Raw genomic sequence first — 20,713 nt, forward strand, 5'->3', positions numbered from 1 at the left:
TTATTCAACTATAATCAATTTCAGTGGAGTTACAGCAGCATAAAATTGGATAACACAGGAATGAACCAGGGCCACAATGTGTGGACTAGAATCTGATCTCAGTTACACAACTGTAAATCAGGAGTAACTCAAGTGATCTCAGTATTTTAGATTTTCATCAGTGTACCAGAGATCTGAATCTGATTTTATATATTATACACGCAAACTCAAACACCACCACCCCACACACACAGTACAGCACGGGGTTAACTGATAAACAATAATTCTCAATGGTAAAACCTTTTTTTAAAGAGCACTGTACATATTTTTGAAGTTATTTTAATTGATTGCCACTCTGTGTAGATATATGTATCACGACACTATGATTGCTTTCCTTCTCATTTTCATTAGCTTTGATGTGCTCTGATATACCAGTGACTTCAACCTTAATCAGTGCTGTAGCTTGCCAGCTCCACATGAAAATATCTAAATGGTCTTAAACTTGCTGCAGGAGATAGTCTCAAGTATCTAGGCGTGTACACACACACACACACACACACACACCCCTCTAAACTGTGTGAAGAAAAGGAAATCTGTACTGGGTATTTCATCTTTATGTAGCATACTTGCCCCTTGATCAGCAATTGATTGGAAAGCATAATTAGAACTATCTTTTCCTGAACTAGTTTTCATCCCAAAGCCCTGATCCACCTAAACACTTAAAAATGTGCATTACTTTGACCAACAGAGTAGTCCCATATTGTAACTTGTCATGATAAAACCTACAGGAAGTGTGACAGGGACAGAATAGGTTCACACTTTTTTTTAACAACCCTATATTTTTAGAATTAAAATATGAAATGATGTTTTATCCTATTCCGCCTATAGTAACATCTAGGAAATGTATTGTAGGGAACAATCTTGCATTTGGTAAGAGATGGACGAAACGAACTAATAGGTCTTTTCCATCTCTAACGTGTGATCCTTTCCAGGAAAGAATAGTCTGTCATCTGACAGAAAATGGAATACATGTTGTCATTGAATAACTAAAGGTCAGTGTTTAGCTGAGCTGGGAGAATAATTCATAGCAAATCAGCCACCAGACAAATATTGCCTCTTTTTTTGTTTTACAAATTGATCAAATTTTCTCAAATGCATCTGTTATTCAGAATTATTTCTGCAACAAATTCTTGGTCTGTTCACAAATCTCTCATTGTGAGTGCTCAATCTTCAAGCTATTTTGGCTGGACACATAGATCATATGTACATTTCTGTTCCCTGACTGGCCTTAGAATGCAATGCAACCCTTAGAATCCACTTTATGGTGTGAATACTAGTTATTATATTTTCTGTTAATATTCTGCAATATGGCCCCTAAAATTTATGTAAATTTCTTGCCAGTACACTCACTGGCTCAGATTCTGATCTCATATATATTTATGTAAATCAGGAGTAAGCCTATTAAATCCATAAAGCTACACTGGTCTCAAATTAATATAAGTAAGAATCAGGCCCTTCAAAATTAAATTGGTTGATAACCTCATGTTCCTTTATTACAATAATGCTAAGGAAGAGGTAATTTAAAGGGATTCTGAAAAGAAAAAATGAGTTAAAAGATTTTTAAGTTTAAAATACTTTTTGGTTCATTGCGTATCAGACCCTGAATACTAGGGTCCTGATTCTGATTTCACAACAGTTTTACTAAACCGGTGTAACTCCACGGATTTCAATAGAATTCTTCCTGATTTATACCCATGCACAAGAAAAATCAGAATACGGATCAAAGCTTGGCAAATACTGCAAAAACATTCCACAAATATTCATTTGAATTTGTGAACACGTTTGCTTTGCTAGTATTTGTTGTTTCGCTTTTCATTAATAGTCTAACAAATGGGCCTGATTCTGATCTTTCATTCACACCAGCGAATCTGAGGAGTTGCTCTGTTTAAGTCAGTAAAGCTACAAAGTGGTATAAAACAGTAGTAAGTGAGATCAGAATCAGGCCTTATTGTTTAGGGAAAATGAACACTGAAATGAAAAATATATGACACTTAAAAATAAAATACAGTGTCCTTTAAAAGAATTCTTCAGTTGCAGAGTGCCTTTAAAATGTACCTTACTTGGCATTTTGGAAATTGTAAGAGCATGAACTTTAATTCAATTTAATTGTCAAAGAGCCTGATTCTCATCTCACACTACCATAACAGTTAGAATAGTTTAACTATTACATCAGTCGAGCCCCGATTCAGCAAAGCACTTAAGCATACACATAACTTCAATAGGTTTCAGAGTAACAGCCGTGTTAGTCTGTATTCGCAAAAAGAAAAGGAGGACTTGTGGCACCTTAGAGACTAACCAATTTATTTGAGCATAAGCTTTCGTGAGATGAAGTGATCTGTAGCTCACGAAAGCTCATGCTCAAATAAATTGGTTAGTCGCTAAGGTGCCACAAGTACTCCTTTTCTTTTTGCGGATAACTTCAATAGATTCATAGATATTAAGGGCACAAGGGACCATTAGATCATCTAAATTGACCTCCTCTATATTCCAGGCCATTAAATTTCACCCATTTACACCTGTATTGAGCCCAGTAACCTGTATTTGACCAAAGCATAATTTAAGCATGAGTAGTCCTACTGAAGACAAGGAGATTACTCACAAGCTTAGAAATATGGTGCCTACCCACATATTTTGCTATATCAGGACCTAAGTGAGTTAAGAATCTGGCCCTCAAAGCTTCACAAATAAATCTTCAATTGTCTAATAGCAGTTTTGTATACAATTATCCCAGTCAAGGTTTTCTTACAGTTGTTAAAAGTGTTAGCTTGATAGGGAAGAAGAGGCTGGTGGATTCTGTTGAGCTATTGTCTCCATCCTTACAATACTCTCCAAACTGAGCCTTATTCCGCCTTTAGATGCATATAAGTAACTCCCCCTGCACTCAGTCAGAAGGGCAAATGTGTATCTAAAGGTAAATTTTGGTGTATGTAAAATATTGCTTGGAAGCCCATACTGAGTGGGACAAATTCTGCTCTCAGTTAAGTCAATGAATGGTGTTATTCCATATTTACATCGGAGAACAGAGGCCCTGATCCAGTAAAGCCCCTAACAACCTTTAACCACTGGGACTGCTCACCTGCTGAAAGTGAAGTATATCTTTAAGTATGTTGCTGGGTGGGGGCTTGAGTGCAAAGTTCAGCTCAGAAAAAATAGAAACAACCACGCTTACCTTCCAGTACTTAAAGCTACTTGTTCTGGGACATTTTAAGTGTTTAAAATATAGCTCCAGCTTGCATTGCTTAAGGCTCCAATTCAGGAAAGCCCTTAAGCACATGCCTTACTTTAAGTATACACTCAAGTCTCATTGGCTTTAGTGGGATTTAAGCACATGCTTAAAGTTAAACAAGTGCTAAAATGCCCTTCCTGAATAGGGATGCTTTCCTGAATTGATACCTAACTGAACTGATACAAAGATATTCCATAAGTCTAATGAACCATAATGATCCTCAGTTTTTCAGGTCCTCCCAAATTTAAAATAAACAGGAAAGACAAGATTTGGAGATCAAGTCAAATGTCCAATTTATTTTTATAACTTGAAACTGGAACAAACGTTGTTTTGAACGAGCGTACAAATGAAATGGTAGACACATGCTGAACTCAACATTGTGACAATAAGGGAAAAAAGAGGCCAAAAATCTTGTACAGAGAATAAAAGGAACAATAAATATTTCACTAAGCCATATTGAAATGACCTCCAGCCATCTCAACATTTTATCCATAATAAAAAAAAAGTGCTCTTGTTTTTTAAACAGAGCACCAAATACCAAGCAATAATAAATAGTTCCAAACTTGTAGTAAAAGACAAAACCTCCAAGTAAACAACAAAAGCTCATACAATAAGTAATAGAAAAAGGTAATAAAAATATTTTGCCTTGCCGGTACAAATGCAAACAACTTAAATCAACATTACTTTGCTTTGCAGTTCTAAAATACAAAGAGCACCATAAAAATGAGTTTGCTTGTGATAAACAAAACCTTGGACTGTCTTGTACTCAGGACTGGGATGAAATGCTGATTTTTGACCCCTTTTTTTCATATAGATATTTTCCTTCCCAAAAATGAGATTACAGGCCCACTCCTGCTCCCACAGAAGTCAACTGAAGTTTTGCTATTGACTTCAACGGAAACAGAAGCGGGCACTGGAAGTAATAAATTTCAACTTAATAAAATGTTAAACTGAATTGTGAATATAAATATGGCAGCATAATAGCTACTGTATGTCTATGTAATATTGTGCTTATGGCCTAGTAAAGTATGATTCTCCTAAACAGGAAGAAGAGGGTCTCCATTGTCACTACAGTCTGTAGAAACACATTCCTTGTGCTTTTTGGGTGACTTACCGTTGGTTTATGAATGATTTAAGTCACACGATTAGACAACTGCTGGTTTAACTACCTTAGTAAGAAACAATAGGACTAGCGGTGCTCCCAAGCAATTTGCTTTAAAATGAAAGTTGATGGTTTTTTTTCTTTCAAGGAATTGGTCTTAGACTGGAAACCTAGGATTCAATGCTGATCTTCATTAGACTGGTGTGTATTCAGGGGTACTCCACTGAATTCCATGAGGTTACTCCAGATTTACACCATTGTAACAAAGATTAGAGTTTTCACTATAAAGTAGTATACACCTTTAAGGGGCCAGATTCCAATCTCAGTTACACTGGTATAAATCAGGAGTAAATCTTATGAATTAATCCTGATTTACACCAGCGTCACTGAAATCAAAACTTCACCAATAGGTAAATCTTAGGATAGGGTGAGGTCAAGCAAGAAGGCAACATCTGCAAGATAGCTGGGTCAAATTCTGCTCTCAGTTCCAACCATGCCACCCCAACAGCTTCAACTGCATTGCACAGATGAAAGTGAAGGAAGAATTTGGCATGGTGTTTTTTTACCACCTTTTTCTGAAACAATGCAATTTCCTCCTTCTCTCCCACCATAAAATATTCAATAGAATGTCATCGCCACTTCTGCTACCTGTCCCCATCCCAACCAAAAGAGAGAGAGAATAGAAAAGAGAAATCAAAAGGCACAGAATTTCATCCCAGTCCCTCAAACATTCAGAAATTTATGGAATGTACAGTTAGGAGTACAGCAGCAAAGCAGATAATAACATGGACTGGCAAGACCTGTACATGGAATAGGTCCTGTTCTGACAGGGAAAACGAAGGCTGTGCCTGGACCAATTTTACTTCAATCCAAATTACAATTGTACCAAGAGCAGGTCACTTTAGCTGTGTCAAAGCAGGTGTAACAGCTTTTAAAGAGTAAAATTACTTTATTCTGGAGGGCAGGAGTTAGGGAAGTGAGTGGGAGGCAGTGGTGGTAGAGAAGATGCTATAAACAGCTAATCATTTGCAAGGGGGAAAAAAATCTCCTCTCTCTCTCTCTCTCTCTCTAGAAGGGGAATCTGTGGAATGTTACTTCAAACATCTTTACAAAAACTGAATTTCCCTTAACATGAATAGGCAATAACCATTCAGCCTGGTTCACCCATACCTGGTAAAACCTTGATGCAAGGGGCCCAGGAAACTTTGAAGATATTAGAGCCCTGTGGGAACAGCACTTTTTTTTGTAGGCCATTTCTGACAAAAAAAAATATATATATACAACTAAAATCATTTGTGAACAAAAAAAAAAATAAAATGAAAAAAAGCACTTAATTATTTTGTTTTGTTTCTTTTACTTAAAGGTCGTCTAACAACCCCTCCCCCCCCTTTTTTTCCTGTACAATAAGGACTTAACATACAAATTTTTTTTTTGCAATATTTTATCCTGCCAAATTAAAAAAATATATTATTGGCAGCCTGTTTGCTTGTTTTTATTTTTATTTCCAAATTCACTAACAAAAAGGTACATTAAATCCCTTTAAAAGGACAAGCGTACAGTTAAAAAATTACAAGCTTCAGTAAAAATACAGCGAGTGCCTACATCATATGAATCAACCAATATCAATATCCATTCCAGAAGGGGGGGAGGGGGAAGAGAAAAATAGGTATAGGTCAGAAACGTGATTTTTTTCTGCAAAGCAATAACAATATTAAGCACTTTTTTCTACATACTTTTTCTACATGGTGTAGCAATCACCTTTTAATCCCCAAATACAAGTTTCTATACATTTTTTGAAATAAAAATTCAACACCCAAGGCAGAAAAAATTTTACTAAAACTCAAGACTTTACAGTTACAGTGACAAGAACAAATTTATAGACCCACCATTTAAATTTTACTGCAACATTTTCAAGGAAAAAAGAAAAGGTTTTTTTTTGTTGTTTTTTGTTTTTTTGTTTTTTCTTTCTGGTTTTGTAAAATGCCCAAGCATTCTCCATTATTACAAATACTGGTCCACTTTTACAGTAATCAAGAAATTTTAATATATATAATATATACTAAAACCCCGTCACCAAAAGAAAACAATATACACATGGCCATCATGGCATTTTTTTAATAACCTATTAAGCAAACTTTGAAAAAAAAAAGATTGCTCAAACACACATACACACAATTTTTTTTACCCTTGTATGTATTCAATACTGTAAACGTATTTTAAGACAGAGTGCACTAAATTTAACTTTTAAAAAAAATTAGCCATTGTTCCTGAATTGTTTTTTTCTCATTCAATGATAACTTGTAATTTGTGTCATATGAGTTTTAATTCAGCAGTAAATCATTTCCATTCCATTTCCTAAGCAGCGTTGTCCTGAAAAAAAAAAAAAGCTGAGAATAATTCAGCTAATGGATGTCCGAAGTTGTGCTGGGTATGCATCTTCATTTGATTGGGTCTTATGGCATTTTCATGTCCACTATCTTCAACCAGTAATTTTTTTAAGTAAATGTGGCTCTTTTTTTTCCCCTTAAAGAATGTACTTTCCTTGTTTTACTTTTTTAAAAGTCTTTTCATTTCACAAAAACGTTTTGCATTTGTCTCAAGAGACTCAGATAGGAAGATCAGTTTTCAAGGCACTCACGTCAAATTGAATGGCAGTAGAAAAACTGTCCAATAAATTATTTTTATTTTATTTTTCTTTATAGTGACAGTATTGTGAATGCCATGCTTAGCAACACTGACACTTAATCTCAGCTGTTCCCTTACAGTTTAACCCACCTTTGGGCCAAGGAGAAGAATATGCTGTAATTTCTTGTTCAGAAGCCATTTTCTCTTAAACACAAACAAAAGTTTTAAAGTGCGGGTCAACATAATCAAAATGTCTAACCTTAATTGTCCACTCTTTGTTATCATTAGTCCTAATATGCTAAAAAATAAAACAATTGGAAAAACTGAGCAGCTGCATTCTTTCCCTACAATGCTTTGCTCATATAGGGCTTGCTCCTGCTCCCAATTAAGTCAATGGGAAAACTCTCAACTCAAAACTCTCTTGACTTCAGTGGGAGCAGAATCAGGCCAATACAGGTATTATGATTAATTTTTTCCCTTCCTTACAATAACATTGTTGTGCATTATATGAGATAATCCTGATATTTTCTACTCGCCATCCTTATAAATTCTATTCTATCAGATTGAGAAACTACCAATCAGCCCTAGTTACAATTGCCTTAATTACAGCGATTCTAGTTGCAGTATACTACTGAGCTAAGTAAGGGGTTTGTACATATATCCAAAACTCGGTTAGTTGTGTGTGTGTGTGTGGTAAACTAAAAGAATGGCATTTCATTCATCCAAGGGTGGAGAAGATGCTAAAATACCTTAAAAGAGCTTTTATTACAACTATGAGGATTCTTTCGGTTATCTTAATTACTGAACCTGGAACAAGTGACAAAATGGCGGCGTCTCAGTACATATCATTAATAACCCGAATAAACTATCTGATAATAATCCACAATTAAGAATGCTATTGCTTTGTTCAATGTAGCTGCCTTCAGAAAATACCTGCACCCATGTCTTTTTAGTTGACATAACTTTAATGTTGAAGTCTACATAGAAAAGGCCTCTATCTTTAGCGACATTGTCAGTGCTACATATCAGATCCAATTCCAAAAGAAAGTGCTAATTTTAAAGATTGTTATCCGCTGTACAATTTTATTTTCCCTAATCTCCAAGGTTATTTTACAAAAAAGGAAGAAGAAGAAGAAGAAAAGAAAGAATTCAGTTAAAATGTTGGCTTCTTCACAAGAAATTACACATGCTTAGCTTAAATTTCAACAAAGCAGCGGCCCCAAAATTATAATTTAAAAAGATATGCCTCTCCCCCTACAATGCAAGTAATCTCAGGCTACTACTGGGTAAAATTAAAAAGGGATACCCAACAAAATTTTAAAAGAAATTTAAACAGAAAGAATAAAAAAAAGTACCTGCACATGCCAAAAAATTACAAAAACCCAATAAATACAGAAATTATTGCACAGTTAAAAGGCTCCACAATTTTACTGCCTTAATCAACCCTCAGGTTTAATAGAACTTTGTAGACACAGGTTATATTTAAGTGCCAAGGTCTGGCACCTACTATAGTTATGCTAAGTTATGTTTACGGAGGCAAATTAGGTCAGCTTTTCTCAGTTGGCAATAGTTAAACTGTACAAATTAAATGTTACCTAGACCCCTGATTTAACCCAGTGGGGGTCTTAGCTTCTTTCTGCCTGCTCAATTTTGACGTCATTTGTCAGCAAATGTTCTCCATGCCACTTTTTCATGTGTTTCTCCAGGGTGCTGTAAACACTGAAGGGCATCTGGCAAATGTCGCAGCGGTAGACCTCCTTCCCTATCTGGCCATGCGTTTTCATATGACGTGTCAGCTTACTGCTCTGGGCACATGCATAGTTGCAGAGCTCGCATTTGTAAGGCCGCTCTCCCGTGTGGCTCCGGCGGTGCACCGTTAAGTTGCTGCAGTTCTTAAAGACCTTGCCACAGTACTCGCATGTATCGCTCCTCCGCCCTTCCTTTGAACTGGGTCGACCGGGACCAGGTCCACTGATGTGGGGAGTGCTGCCTCCACTCGCTGTCCCACTGCGCCCTGAGAGACCCCCATCCAGCATGTCACCTGGTGGAGTGGAGAAACGCAGGCTTCCATTCTCTGAAGAATGCTCAGAAGAAGTTGCAAAGGGGGATTGTCGGGAGTCTGTGAATCCTAGAAAAGGATCCTTCATGAAGTGCCTTGATGCTGCATACCCTACCAGCCACTGGGAGTAAACATTTTCAGAAGGTATTATTGTTGCTGGTGGTAAGTCCAAATCTTTCTCTATTTTTATTCTTTTAGAAGAGTTGTTTAAACTGGGGCTCGTGATAGGTGTTGGCTTGCGAGGAAACAAACCTGGGAAGGGTTCACCTGGGCCAAAGTTTCTTCCATTGACCGTCCCTTCCTCAGTGCGGTCAAGTTCTCCTGCCACTGAGTCTTCATCGCCTGTGTCTCTCTGACAGAGGTCTCGAGGACACAGGTCTCGCTGATCAGAAGACCTTTTCATGAAGCTACTCCTCTTCTGTTTTTCAGCTAGCATGTCATTGTATTGCTGGATGGCACCGAGACTTACATTCTCTATAACTTTTCCAAGGACAAGGGATTTTTCATCTGGTAGCGATTTGGAACCGTTCTCTCGGTTACGACTTAGCTCTGAGTCCATGCTGAAGCTTGACTCTGGCCTGCTCTCGTTTTCAAGCTCCTCTTCCTCCTCCTCTTCTTCTTCCTCTTCTTCATTGTCATGGCCCAGGGAGGGATCACTCTCATTCCTGAAATCTGTCTCACTGGATTTTAGTCCCTCTCCAGTGAGCTCACTTGTGCCTGGCTCAGGAGAACTTGTGGTGGAGAGTCCATCATCTGACCTGCCTGTCATGGAGCCAGCTTTGTGCATATGTGTTTTCATATGACGTTTTAGCTTGCTGGCCTGGGAGCAAGCATGATCACAGAGTTGACATTTGTAGGGCTTTTCTCCTGTATGACTGCGTCGGTGCACGATAAGATTACTCTGGAACTTGAATGTTTTCCCACAGAATTCACAGGACTTACTCTTTGCCTGAGGCTGCGGCGGCGTAGTGCTGCTTGGGGGCATTGGTGGCAATGGCGGGGTGCTCAAAAAAGGTGATTTAGGGCTAGGCTGAAAAGGATTCAACAAGCGATGCATAGGGTTGCTGCGATTCGGTGAGACTGGAGGAGGGGTAGAATTGTTTCCTGCCAGTTCTCGAAGCCTTCTGGAGAAATCCATCGCTGGGGACTCAATTGCCATGGGGTTTAAACGCATAACTCTGTCAAAGGCACTGGGATGCTGGGCAACTAACCCCATTTCTTCGGCACTAAGGCGATGTGGATCCAGATGATGACGAGGCGGTGGGCTGAACAGTGGAGGTGTGTTGGGGAGCCGACCCTCACCAAAGCCAGGGTGATCACGTAGGATGGGGCCCGTCATCCGCAAAAGACTAAAAGGGTTGTTGTCTCCAAGGAAATTCATCAGCGGGGACTGTGCAACAGTCTCTGGTCCCAGAGGAGGAGGGATGGTGATGCGTGGAGTAAGGGAACTGTTTGAAGGGCTGGTTTCCAGGTAGATGCGGAATCCATGTGTGTTCTGGGCATGCTGAAGCAAGAACCAAGCGCTATTAAAAGGCTGCTTGCATGTTGTGCAAATATAGCTTGAAGGCTCATCTTTACCTAAAAAAGAAAAACAGAGAGAACACTCAAAAAATAATACAGAGGAGAATATTTAAATACCATTGGCATGTACTTTATTTTGTTAACAGATTTAGTCCTTGGAATTTCTGAAAGGGGATTTAATTGCAATGTACTGATTGATATAACATGTTGCCCAGCGTATTTACTCATCCAACATTTTTATTCATTGAATATGTATGACATACATTACACATACTTGCCTTCTGTGTATATCTTTATATACTATATCATATAAAACCTTGATTTTTGGCATATAGGGATGAAACTTGCTTCACACCTTTATTCCATGTAAAAATATTTGTTTCAAGGCATCTAATGCTATGTATAAAGTCAAAAGAAAATGTGATGTAGTAGGTAGATCTGTTTTATGGTACCTAAATAGGCTGTGGTATCATGTTCAGTCTTTAATTTTATATTTGTATACACTTTACTCAGCAGTCACCCCAGATCTTTGCTGTATTTAATGTATACATGCTTCAATCATGCTGTCCCCGAAATTTTTAAAGCAGTATGTGGGTATTTATCTGCACAAGTCCCATTAAAGTGAACAGGAGCTTGGAAAACGTATCCCTTTGACATTCTCTTTGCCAAAACACCAAGAAGCCACTCAAGTGGAATATCCGGTAATCAAAGCTAACAGAACAGTTGCAATTAACAGTAACAAATGTCGGGCAGTGCTTGAACTGGATCCCAAGAATTTCTGAGCCTGCCCTCCATCACAGAAATAGTAACCAGAGCCAAAAACATGGCTCTCTATTTGCCTTTCTAGCCTACTTTAAACAACTGTATAAGGTGGGAAACATTCCTTTAACCCTGATTCAGTTTACATACAAGACAGGTGTAGACAAGTCTGCACTACAGTCATAATTTTACTATCTAAAATATTCCAACCCTGGACATCATATAAAATTTTTACTATCTTCAAAAACATGGTCTTTTCCCCTTTAGTGCTCCCGCAGCAGTCTAACCCCTATACATGCCTACACACACGTCAGCTTGAAAATCATGCTTCAGAACATTTTTTTTTTTAGAAGTGTGTCTTTGAAAGTAGCTACCTTTTATGGAAAAACTAAAATTGAATTTTTGATTTCTTTCTATGACTTAATATATTCTGAGCAGTGATGGACCTAAACCAGAGCTCTGAACCCAAATGCAATACATTTTTTGAAGAACAGAACCAGGACTGAACTTCCTCTGTCTTGCCCTATGCATAATGAACTGAACCAAATCCCAGCTCATAACAACTGCAAGAGTTTGGCTCTGGATCTAAATTTTACAACCCACTTCCAGTTGTAGGTATTAGGTTATGCAGAAGCCTGTTGCTCAACCGTTATACTTGAAATCAAAAGTGTTAATAGGTGAATCAACTGTACTATCAAAACTGCCTTTTTAAAGCTAAGTGACTCACAGGGTATGTCTACACTGCACTAAAGCACCCGTGGATGGCCTGTGTCAGCTGACTCTGGCTGCGGGGCTATAAAACTGTAGTGTAGACATTCGGGCTCGGATTGGAACCCAGGCTCTGGGACCCTCCCTTCTCATGTGGTCCCAGAGTCTGGGCTCCAGCCCAAGCCTGAACACCTACACTGCAGTGTTATAGCCCTGAAGCCCAAACCCAGCGAGCCTTAGTTAACAGACACGGGCCAGCAGCAGGTGTTTAATTGCAGTTTAGACATGCCTATAGGGACCAAGAAAACTTAAGCCAAAACACACCATGAGAAGAATAACTGCCACTGATTCTATTCCACTGTTCTAAGCTTCCAGAAATGGCTGCTGATGAGGAACGCTTAGACAGAGGGAAGATGGGGGATATCTATCTATCCACCTATCTATCTGGCCTTATCATCATAGCATCTGAGTGCCTACGAAAAGGGAGAATAGAGAAAATTATATCTGATTCTACCACCTTGACTTACATAAATAGGCCTATTTTTAACTATATATTCATTAGATTATTTATGGGGGAGTAGTTCCTTACACCACAAGCACTGCTACTGATTTTAATAGCCTATTCATGTGAGTCAAGGTGGTAGAATCTGGGCCTTTACAAAAAAGAAACCTGGAGTGGAATACACTTTTGTCTGATTGACATGATCTTTTTCCACAGGTTCTTATTTTGTGCTCGGAGGGGAGATAACTAGGAGTAATATGCTAAACTTTTGTGATTAATCTGTAACAATAGCTATTGTAAATAAAAGTGCGGGGGCTATATTCTCCTTCTAACATGCATACAGAACTCCTATTGACATTAATAAGAGCTGCATGCACACACCAAATGGAGCAGATACAGTATCCTTTAAAATCTACTTAGCGATGAGGCAGTTATAGGGTTTTATGTCAACTCTGAAGTCGAAGCAACATTAAATGCTCCCATTATTACTTCAACTATTTAAATTTCTGTTTCTTATAGAAATATGATGAAAATGTCTAGACTTTTAACTTTTCTTGAACAGCAACATGTGTAGTATAAAAAGTGACAGAAATCACTGAAGCACACTGAAGTATATAACATATTCTGTCAAAAGCTTTTTTTAACAATATGTTTTACCTCAGCTCACCCTAGAATGGATTTTAATAAAGCCCTTTCTCAAGTGAGATCTAATAGCAAACGAAGTGCAGTGTCTTACAAGGTCATGTATCTTCAAAATAAAGAGTGCTCTGCACCCTTCACCTCCATTTTATCCACTCTAATTAATCCATTTATTACCCACAGCTGTTCGATTCTTTCATTTTTAAAAGTCACACTGTGCATTATATTTTAAATTGTGTGTGTGTGTGCACGTGCATGTGTGTGTGTGTTCTTAAAAGCTTGCTCATCTAGTACAAGAACTGACAAAATCCAAACAAAACAAGAACAAAAAATTAGCTGTTGGTTAAAAAAAAAAGTTTACTTCAGAAAACGCACATATGTAAGAAAAAGAATTCGTGGGCAGGCTGAGGATCAAGGCTAATCTAAAACTGAAATGGCTGATTAAAAAAATTAGCCTCAAAATGGCAGCTGGCTAGGAGCTTGCTACTACATGTTATATGAAGCTCAGATGTTTTGTTTTGTTCTCCAAAACTTCACCTCTGTGAAATTCAAGTGAGGAAAGTTCCTTCTCCCTGACTCCTTTTTAGTTTTCTTTCAAACAGAGCAAATTAGTGTTTATTGCTGAGACAAGGTTTATGAGATATCAGTCATAACAGAAACAGTATTCTCTCTTTTTGTTTTATTTCGCTTTTATGCCCCTAAACTCTTCTGTTCAGGAGACCGCTACACAATGGCAAAACTGACTGCAGGCTACCTGGCTACCATGGCTCTGACAGCTTTTTCTTTTCTGTTTTTTAAACTTTCACAACGCTCAAAGGCTCTCCCTAGATGCCTCTTTTTTAAAAAATAAAATAAAATGTTCATTTCCATATTATCACTTCATGGTTATCTTGCCTAGAAGTTGCCCTGAGCAGTGTAGATGCTCACTTTTAAGTACAGAACAATGTCAAAAAGTCTTTGAAGATCCACTCCGAACATTTTTATAGTCTAAAACTTGCTAAATATTTTAAACATGCCCAGGAACAGTCATGTATTTCTCAAAAATGATTCGTATATTTAATAATGCAGTGCACCTACACTGTAAAACCCTTTGTTATAAGGCTACTTTTGATATATGGCATAGTCTCTTGCCCACTTCACTGAAGTTAAATAACCACTTTATAACATCTTGCTACAGTGGCTATGCCATGCACTATCTCTTAAGCACATGCTTAGTTTTAAGCCACATGAGTAATCCCACTGAAGTCAATGACATTTAAGCATATGTTTAACTGCTTCATTGAACGGGCATGGGATTACTCATGTGCTTAAAGTTAAGCATATGCTATGTGCTTTATTGAATGGGGCCTGAATTTCAAGAATGTGGGCATGACACGATTATCTTTAAGCAGACATTTCTGATTTCAATGTCTTTTGGGGGAGAGAAGGAGGGTTTGAGTTTATTTTATTATCCTTATTAATTGGTGGGTATTTATTTATGATGAGAAGATCAGTCCCCCATGCTGTAATTTATATGGTGGGATGAGAACCCAGAGCATAGGATGGGCACCTATAGAAAGTAACATGACCGGGGACATATGTTTATAGATTCACAGATATATAGATTTTAAGGCCAAAAGGGACTGCTATGATCTCCAGTCTCATGTCATGCATAAAGCAGGCCACAGAGTTCAGTGCTAGATTATATCTTTTAGAAGGACAGCCAATTTTTGATTTAAAGACTCCAAGTGATGCAGAATCTACCAAAACCCTTGGTAGTCTGTTCCAAATGTTGATTATCCCCAATATTAAAAAATTGTATCTTATTTCCAGTTTGAACTTTGCTGAGTTCAATTTCCAGCCACTGGATCTTGTTATGCCTTTGTCTGTTAAATTAAAGAGCTTTCTAGTATCAGATATCCCCTCCCCGAGTAGGTAATTATAGACTGTGAATTTATTGAACACTTCTGTCTTGTCTGCATATTATAGCTAAAGGTGGTCTTTGCCAGAAATATTAACATTTGTTCCCTCCCTTGCTACGTGACTGATTACATTTCATTCAAAATGTCAAAACAATAACAAGACTTTTTTTCTTTTTAATAAATGGTAAAAAACAGAGCTAAATTCAGTTTCCTTTCCCCCTCCCCACCCATAAAAGTCTGGTTTTATGTTGGGCACCTAGTAGACAGGTAGGTGAAGTAAATTCCACCCATCTGAATTTCTGTTTAATGCCTAGCTCAATGCTAGAGCAACTAGATTTTGTGGGTCAGCTGCTCCAATGCATTTGCATAATCATGGATCCCCTGACCGGCCCTCTGCAAGCCTATTTGTGACCAATGCACAACTCTTTTTTGTGATGTAGAGGCCCTCCCCGTGCAATCAGTTCAAACCCTCCCTATGTAGGCTCAACCTTGAGCCATCAGCAGCAGAGGTGAATTTCCCCCTGAACGCCTTAAAATATTCTGTGCCATATTAAACAATAATCATAGTGTGATCAGAACTTGAGAAAATTCATTGTTTTCTGTTTGGGCTACAGAGACATTCTCTGCCTTACGAACCCTCTTCTCAGCAGGACTGAATAATTCCATTAGCTGTAACAAGAGAATAAACTCCCCCCTTTAATCAGCCACCCATGACCCTCACTAGGACTGTGTCATACACAAAGTTGGGTGCATATAACTACTGCTATTCTTTACCACTAGGAATACATTCTAGGTAATGTTTCTGGTATGCTTTACAAAGTTATGACAGCAGCAATAAAAATGTAAGGAATTTTAATGCTGCTTTACTGCAGCTTTAGAAGTTCAGGAAAAGTAGAAATTTGCAAGCTTTAAAGAAAGGACACCATTAACTGTAACACTCAGGAACAGACATGTATCCGGTTCCTACAATCATTCCACCAGTGTTACTCTTGCCCTCTGCCACTTGATTTTTTAATGAGCATTTAAATAATTACTCCTTCTTATTATGCTGGTTACTCTAATAATACCTATAAAGGTAGCGTAGATGCTCAATAAAAACACACCTTTAATTGAATTATTATTAAATTAAAATGCCATAATTGAAAGCACTGGTTTAACAAGTCTCCTTATAAGACCAGCTGACATTAAAGAGAAGGACATTAAACACTAAAAAGATTTAGTGTTTCATGGTGAACAAGATCTATGGGTACATAACGTTTGACAGAACATTGAGGCTGGGACCAAATCCTTCCCAGGATCCACAGTGGGAATCCCTGTTGCATCACCCACATGCCAGCTCTATGGAGCATTCCAAAGAGATCTGTGATATGGATCCAAGAGCAAGATTTTGCCCCTAGTGTATTTTCTACCTGAAATAGTTTCACAAACTGTGCCATTAATTAAGCTATCCAAAGCAAGCTAGAATATTTATCTACTTAATTCTTTGACCTCATCACCATAATATGTGAGCACCTCACAAACATTAATGAATTTCTTCCCACAATATCCCTGTGAGGTAAGGAAGTATTTTAATCTCTGTTTTCTAGAAGGGCAACTGAGGCACTGGGAGGTTTTTTCAATGTCCGTGACATGGTATGTGGGAAAGCCAAGACTTGGACCTAGATCTACAATTCTGAAGCACCACCAACCCAGTGCTTTAACCTGAACCCCAAATTTTTAAACAAAGACTGAACTACTGACTTTTACATTTCTTTAGTAATAGCTCAGTTTGATGCCAGTGAAAGTTGATGAAATGACACAACCCCTAAATCTTCAGTCCATCCATAGACTACTAGTAGAGTGCATACTTCCCTACATAACCCAGCCAATGTCAGCCTTGTTCTGAAGGGATGGCTCATTGGGTGTTACTAGACAATAGCCTTCATGTCCATTCAAATCTTGCATTGCCTATTGAGCACTGATGTTTCCTGTGAAACTGACACTTGTCTATTGAAAACAGGACTAAGACTACCAATGCATTTCACACAGATAACAAATCAGCCATCAGACGGCAGAAAATGTTGGACTCTTGTGACTTAGGTAGAATGTCTCCAGACCTGATTATTACTTTCCTGAACCACTCAGTTCCCAACTCAGATAAATATTCATTCCCTCTCCTGACTCACAACTAACCTACCTGCTTTGCTAAAGTCCACCTCAGAGCACATGAGAGTTAGCATTCTCCTGAGCCGGTAGCTGTCTTCAGTCATATGAGATCTTGGTTTAAGAGCAGAAGGACATGAATTCTGGGGTGTCACTGTCACAGGGTACCCTCAACACCTGGGATTACATTGGCTGGCCTCGATAAGGCAAAGAGTGCCTGATAGACCACTCATCCCACTGCACCTAGGGATTTAAACAGGTGCCTGCTGGAAGGTCAGAGAGAAGGAATTGAAGGTAAAGGAGAAAGAGAGCAGGAATGAGTGTCCAAGGAGCCTCCTGGAATCTGGGGAGAGGGAATTTTGGAATGAGGTCAGGTGAAGGGAAGAATTGGGGATGGAGAAGGATCAAATTGATTTGGGAGGTGGGAGGGGAAATAATGGGAATGCATTCAGAAAGAAGGCAAGGCTGTTTGCTCTCCATCCCCATCCATGGCAGTCTCTTTATTTCAACTTCACTCCACACTTACCCTCCAACCTCCTATATCCTTGTCCTGTCCTCACTTCCCTTCCCTTCTATATCCCCTCCCCCTTCACTTGTCTTTTTCTTTCCATCAGTTTCCACCATCCTAATTAAATCCCTCCCCATAAAAAAATAAATGGAACTAACATAACATTTGGTGTTATGACATTGTTCACTCTGCTTGTGCATATTATACTCCTTTTTCCCATCCTACATCTGTCTTGCCTAGTTTACTACTCTGTGTACAGCGCCTAGCCCCATTATTGGTTGGTCGTTAGGCACTGCCCTAATAAACATGATTAATAATAATAATTGCTCCGCTGTGATTGGAAAGGCTTCAGATCAGCTTTCATACTTCCTGAGTATTCTCCAACTCTGTCAAGGCTCCCCCATCTCCAACATGGCCTTTAATTAATGAGAAAATATTCAGAAGAGAATTTGTTTCTCCCAGGTGGAAAATTTACAATAGCACTAACTGATTTCATGACTTCTTGCTCCAATATATACTAATATTTTTATGTATAGCCAAATCCTTCCCACACTGAAGCCAGTAGCAAAATATTGTCTTCAGCAGGGTTAAGAGCTGGTCCACAAATAGGGTCTACTCTTTATGCTCACTGAAGTCAACTGGAGTTCTCCATTGATTTCAAAAGGCATTGGGTCGGATCCTCACTGAGCAAATGTTCAGCGGGACACCAAAGCATCTGTATTGCAATCAATAATAAACATTATCTTCTTGCCAAATAAACTCTTTTACCCAACACAGGGAAAATCAAAAAGACCAACTGCCAGTCACACACCTTAGCTGTCACTTTGGGCCAAGTTATGCTCAGATACCCATGTGTATCTCCTGCTGAAGTCAATAGGAACAGAGTACAAGAATCCTAAGGAGAACTAGTGATGTAAAGCTTACTGTACACTAGCATACACTGAGCCAGAGTCTGCTTTCACTTGCAGGGATATAAATCCAAAGTAATTCCATTTACCTCCATCACAGAGGCTAAATTAGACTGGCACAACACAGATCATAATCTGGCCCAGATTGAACAAATGAACAGAGTTGTTGATTTTTTTCATTAAACCTTTTTTCCCAAAAATTGTTGAATATGTTTGATGAAATTTAACACTCATAAAAAAAATCAGTGGCTAACAGCTCAGGCTAGAGCCATGTGTAATATGGGTCAGTGCATGTTGTCTCTTGGTAGATGTAGACAAATCTCTGCTAGAGACAGGGCTGCGTGTCCAACAACTCATTTTCAGTTGTGCCCTAATCAAACTTCAAGTTTGCACATCTAGGGGCCAGTACATTAAGCCATTAGCTGTACATTTCAGCTTAATTTTTATCATACCACATTATAGCAGGGTTATACATCCAGATCTCAAATTTCAAAAGTGATCTGTGATTTTGGGAGCCTCAGTTTCTGGGTGCGACACCTTGGAGGGGCCTCAGGTTCACAGAAGGTGGATGCTCAGCACTTTTAAGAGTAAGAAACACTTTTCCCCTCCTATGTAGTGGAAAAAAAGAAAAAAATGCATAGCAAAAATTGGACCTGACAATACAATATTCCCTGAATGGAAAGCACTGCATAAAATAGAAGAGGAGAGCACGTTAGTCATCTCTGGACCACACTCATCTAATTGGTGTTAAACTCTAAAATACAAATCAATTTATAAAACAGAGAAAGGGAGAGGTGCAAAAGGTAAGGAGAGGACAGGAAAATCAATATTGAGAGATCAATAGTGAATGAGCTAACTTTTAAATTAGCCCCTTGTGATATAACAGTTTCAACTGACTCCATATACACAGCATCTAAACAGTTTTGCTTCTTTTAGGTAGGTTCTATGAACCTTATATACCAGTTAACAGAGAGTGGATGGATGCATGCATTAGAAACATGGCCTATAAAATAGTGAAAATCATCAGTACCTTAATATTGGGTGGGAAAATGTACCCATTAGTGAGATGAAAAGGCTATTGGATGTATCTATGGTATGGTAGTTTATATATAGGATCCCATTTATAGCATTCATGAAAAACCACTGTACTTCTCAAGGACATTTTTAGGGCTTTTTTTTGCATAAGGCATTCAAATACATTTGAAATAATGTCAGTCTTTTCTACAACATATGAAATATGCCAGCAGCTTCCCTTTAAATCTGTTTCCTATACAGTAGCTTTGTTTGAAAACTGGCAAGCGTTTTTTTTGTTTTGTTTTGTTTTCTCAGAATTTTCTGAGGTGCCATTTTCTGATCTTTCAGGCAGCAATTGTGAGGCCAGAAACCTGATCAGGAACTTGAAGGGAGACATAAAGGAAATTGTCCATGTCATTTAATGGAAAAATAAAGAGTAAATTAGGAGACAATAAAATAAGCCAAAGGGTGAAAACAAATTTTACATTTTTTTCTTTCGGTGCTTGTGTTTGTTTTATTGCAGCTATCTCTTTAGGGTATTAGGTATCTATTCATAGCTAGTAAATGAAATAGCACTTTTGTTTTAATTCATTACTTCTTTAACAAATGCTAACTCCCATCTCTGCTTCTTTAAATCCACAAAATTTCCATGTTCAATCCTAAGAAGTATTATAAGGGCTGTAAATCTTGTTTTAATGGAATGTACATTTAGCTATGAGGAGATAATTGACGTTATGGAGAGCCTAGATACTGAATTATATAGGTTATCTAATACAAAGGGGACTCATTACTGAAGCACTACAAACAAGTAGTAATATATGTATATTGTTCTGAGTGGCGTTATAGCAAAAGTGTTCAGGTCTACAGGGATTTATAAAACACAAGAAAACAGCAGACATGCACTTGTAAATTTGTCTCATTTGTCTCTGAAGTTAAAGGTTATTCCCTTGATCTGAATTTGTAATAAAAACATGCTAGACTAAGGTTTGTAGAGAATGTTTGAATATGTAAATTGTGTATAATGATAGGCAATTATAGGGTAAAAACTGGACCTTATGAA

The 20,713-nt window shown here is 38.1% G+C and overlaps 1 protein-coding gene across 5 annotated transcripts in view; it reads right to left on the reverse strand.

Annotated features, from left to right (window-relative positions):
• Positions 1-6,898: 6,898 nt before the first annotated feature.
• Positions 6,899-20,713, reverse strand: part of BCL11B (BCL11 transcription factor B) — a 98,565-nt gene continuing 84,750 nt past the window's right edge. For all 5 annotated transcript variants that reach the window (XM_073349611.1, XM_073349609.1, XM_073349610.1 and 2 more), the window contains one exon: positions 6,899-10,629. In XM_073349611.1, the coding sequence (XP_073205712.1) occupies positions 8,618-10,629 (2,012 nt within the window). In that variant the 3' untranslated portion in view covers positions 6,899-8,617. The remainder of the gene's footprint in view (positions 10,630-20,713) is intronic.

Source organism: Lepidochelys kempii, chromosome 6 (assembly GCF_965140265.1).
Source record: "Lepidochelys kempii isolate rLepKem1 chromosome 6, rLepKem1.hap2, whole genome shotgun sequence".
In the NCBI taxonomy this organism is placed as follows: Eukaryota; Metazoa; Chordata; order Testudines; family Cheloniidae; genus Lepidochelys; species Lepidochelys kempii.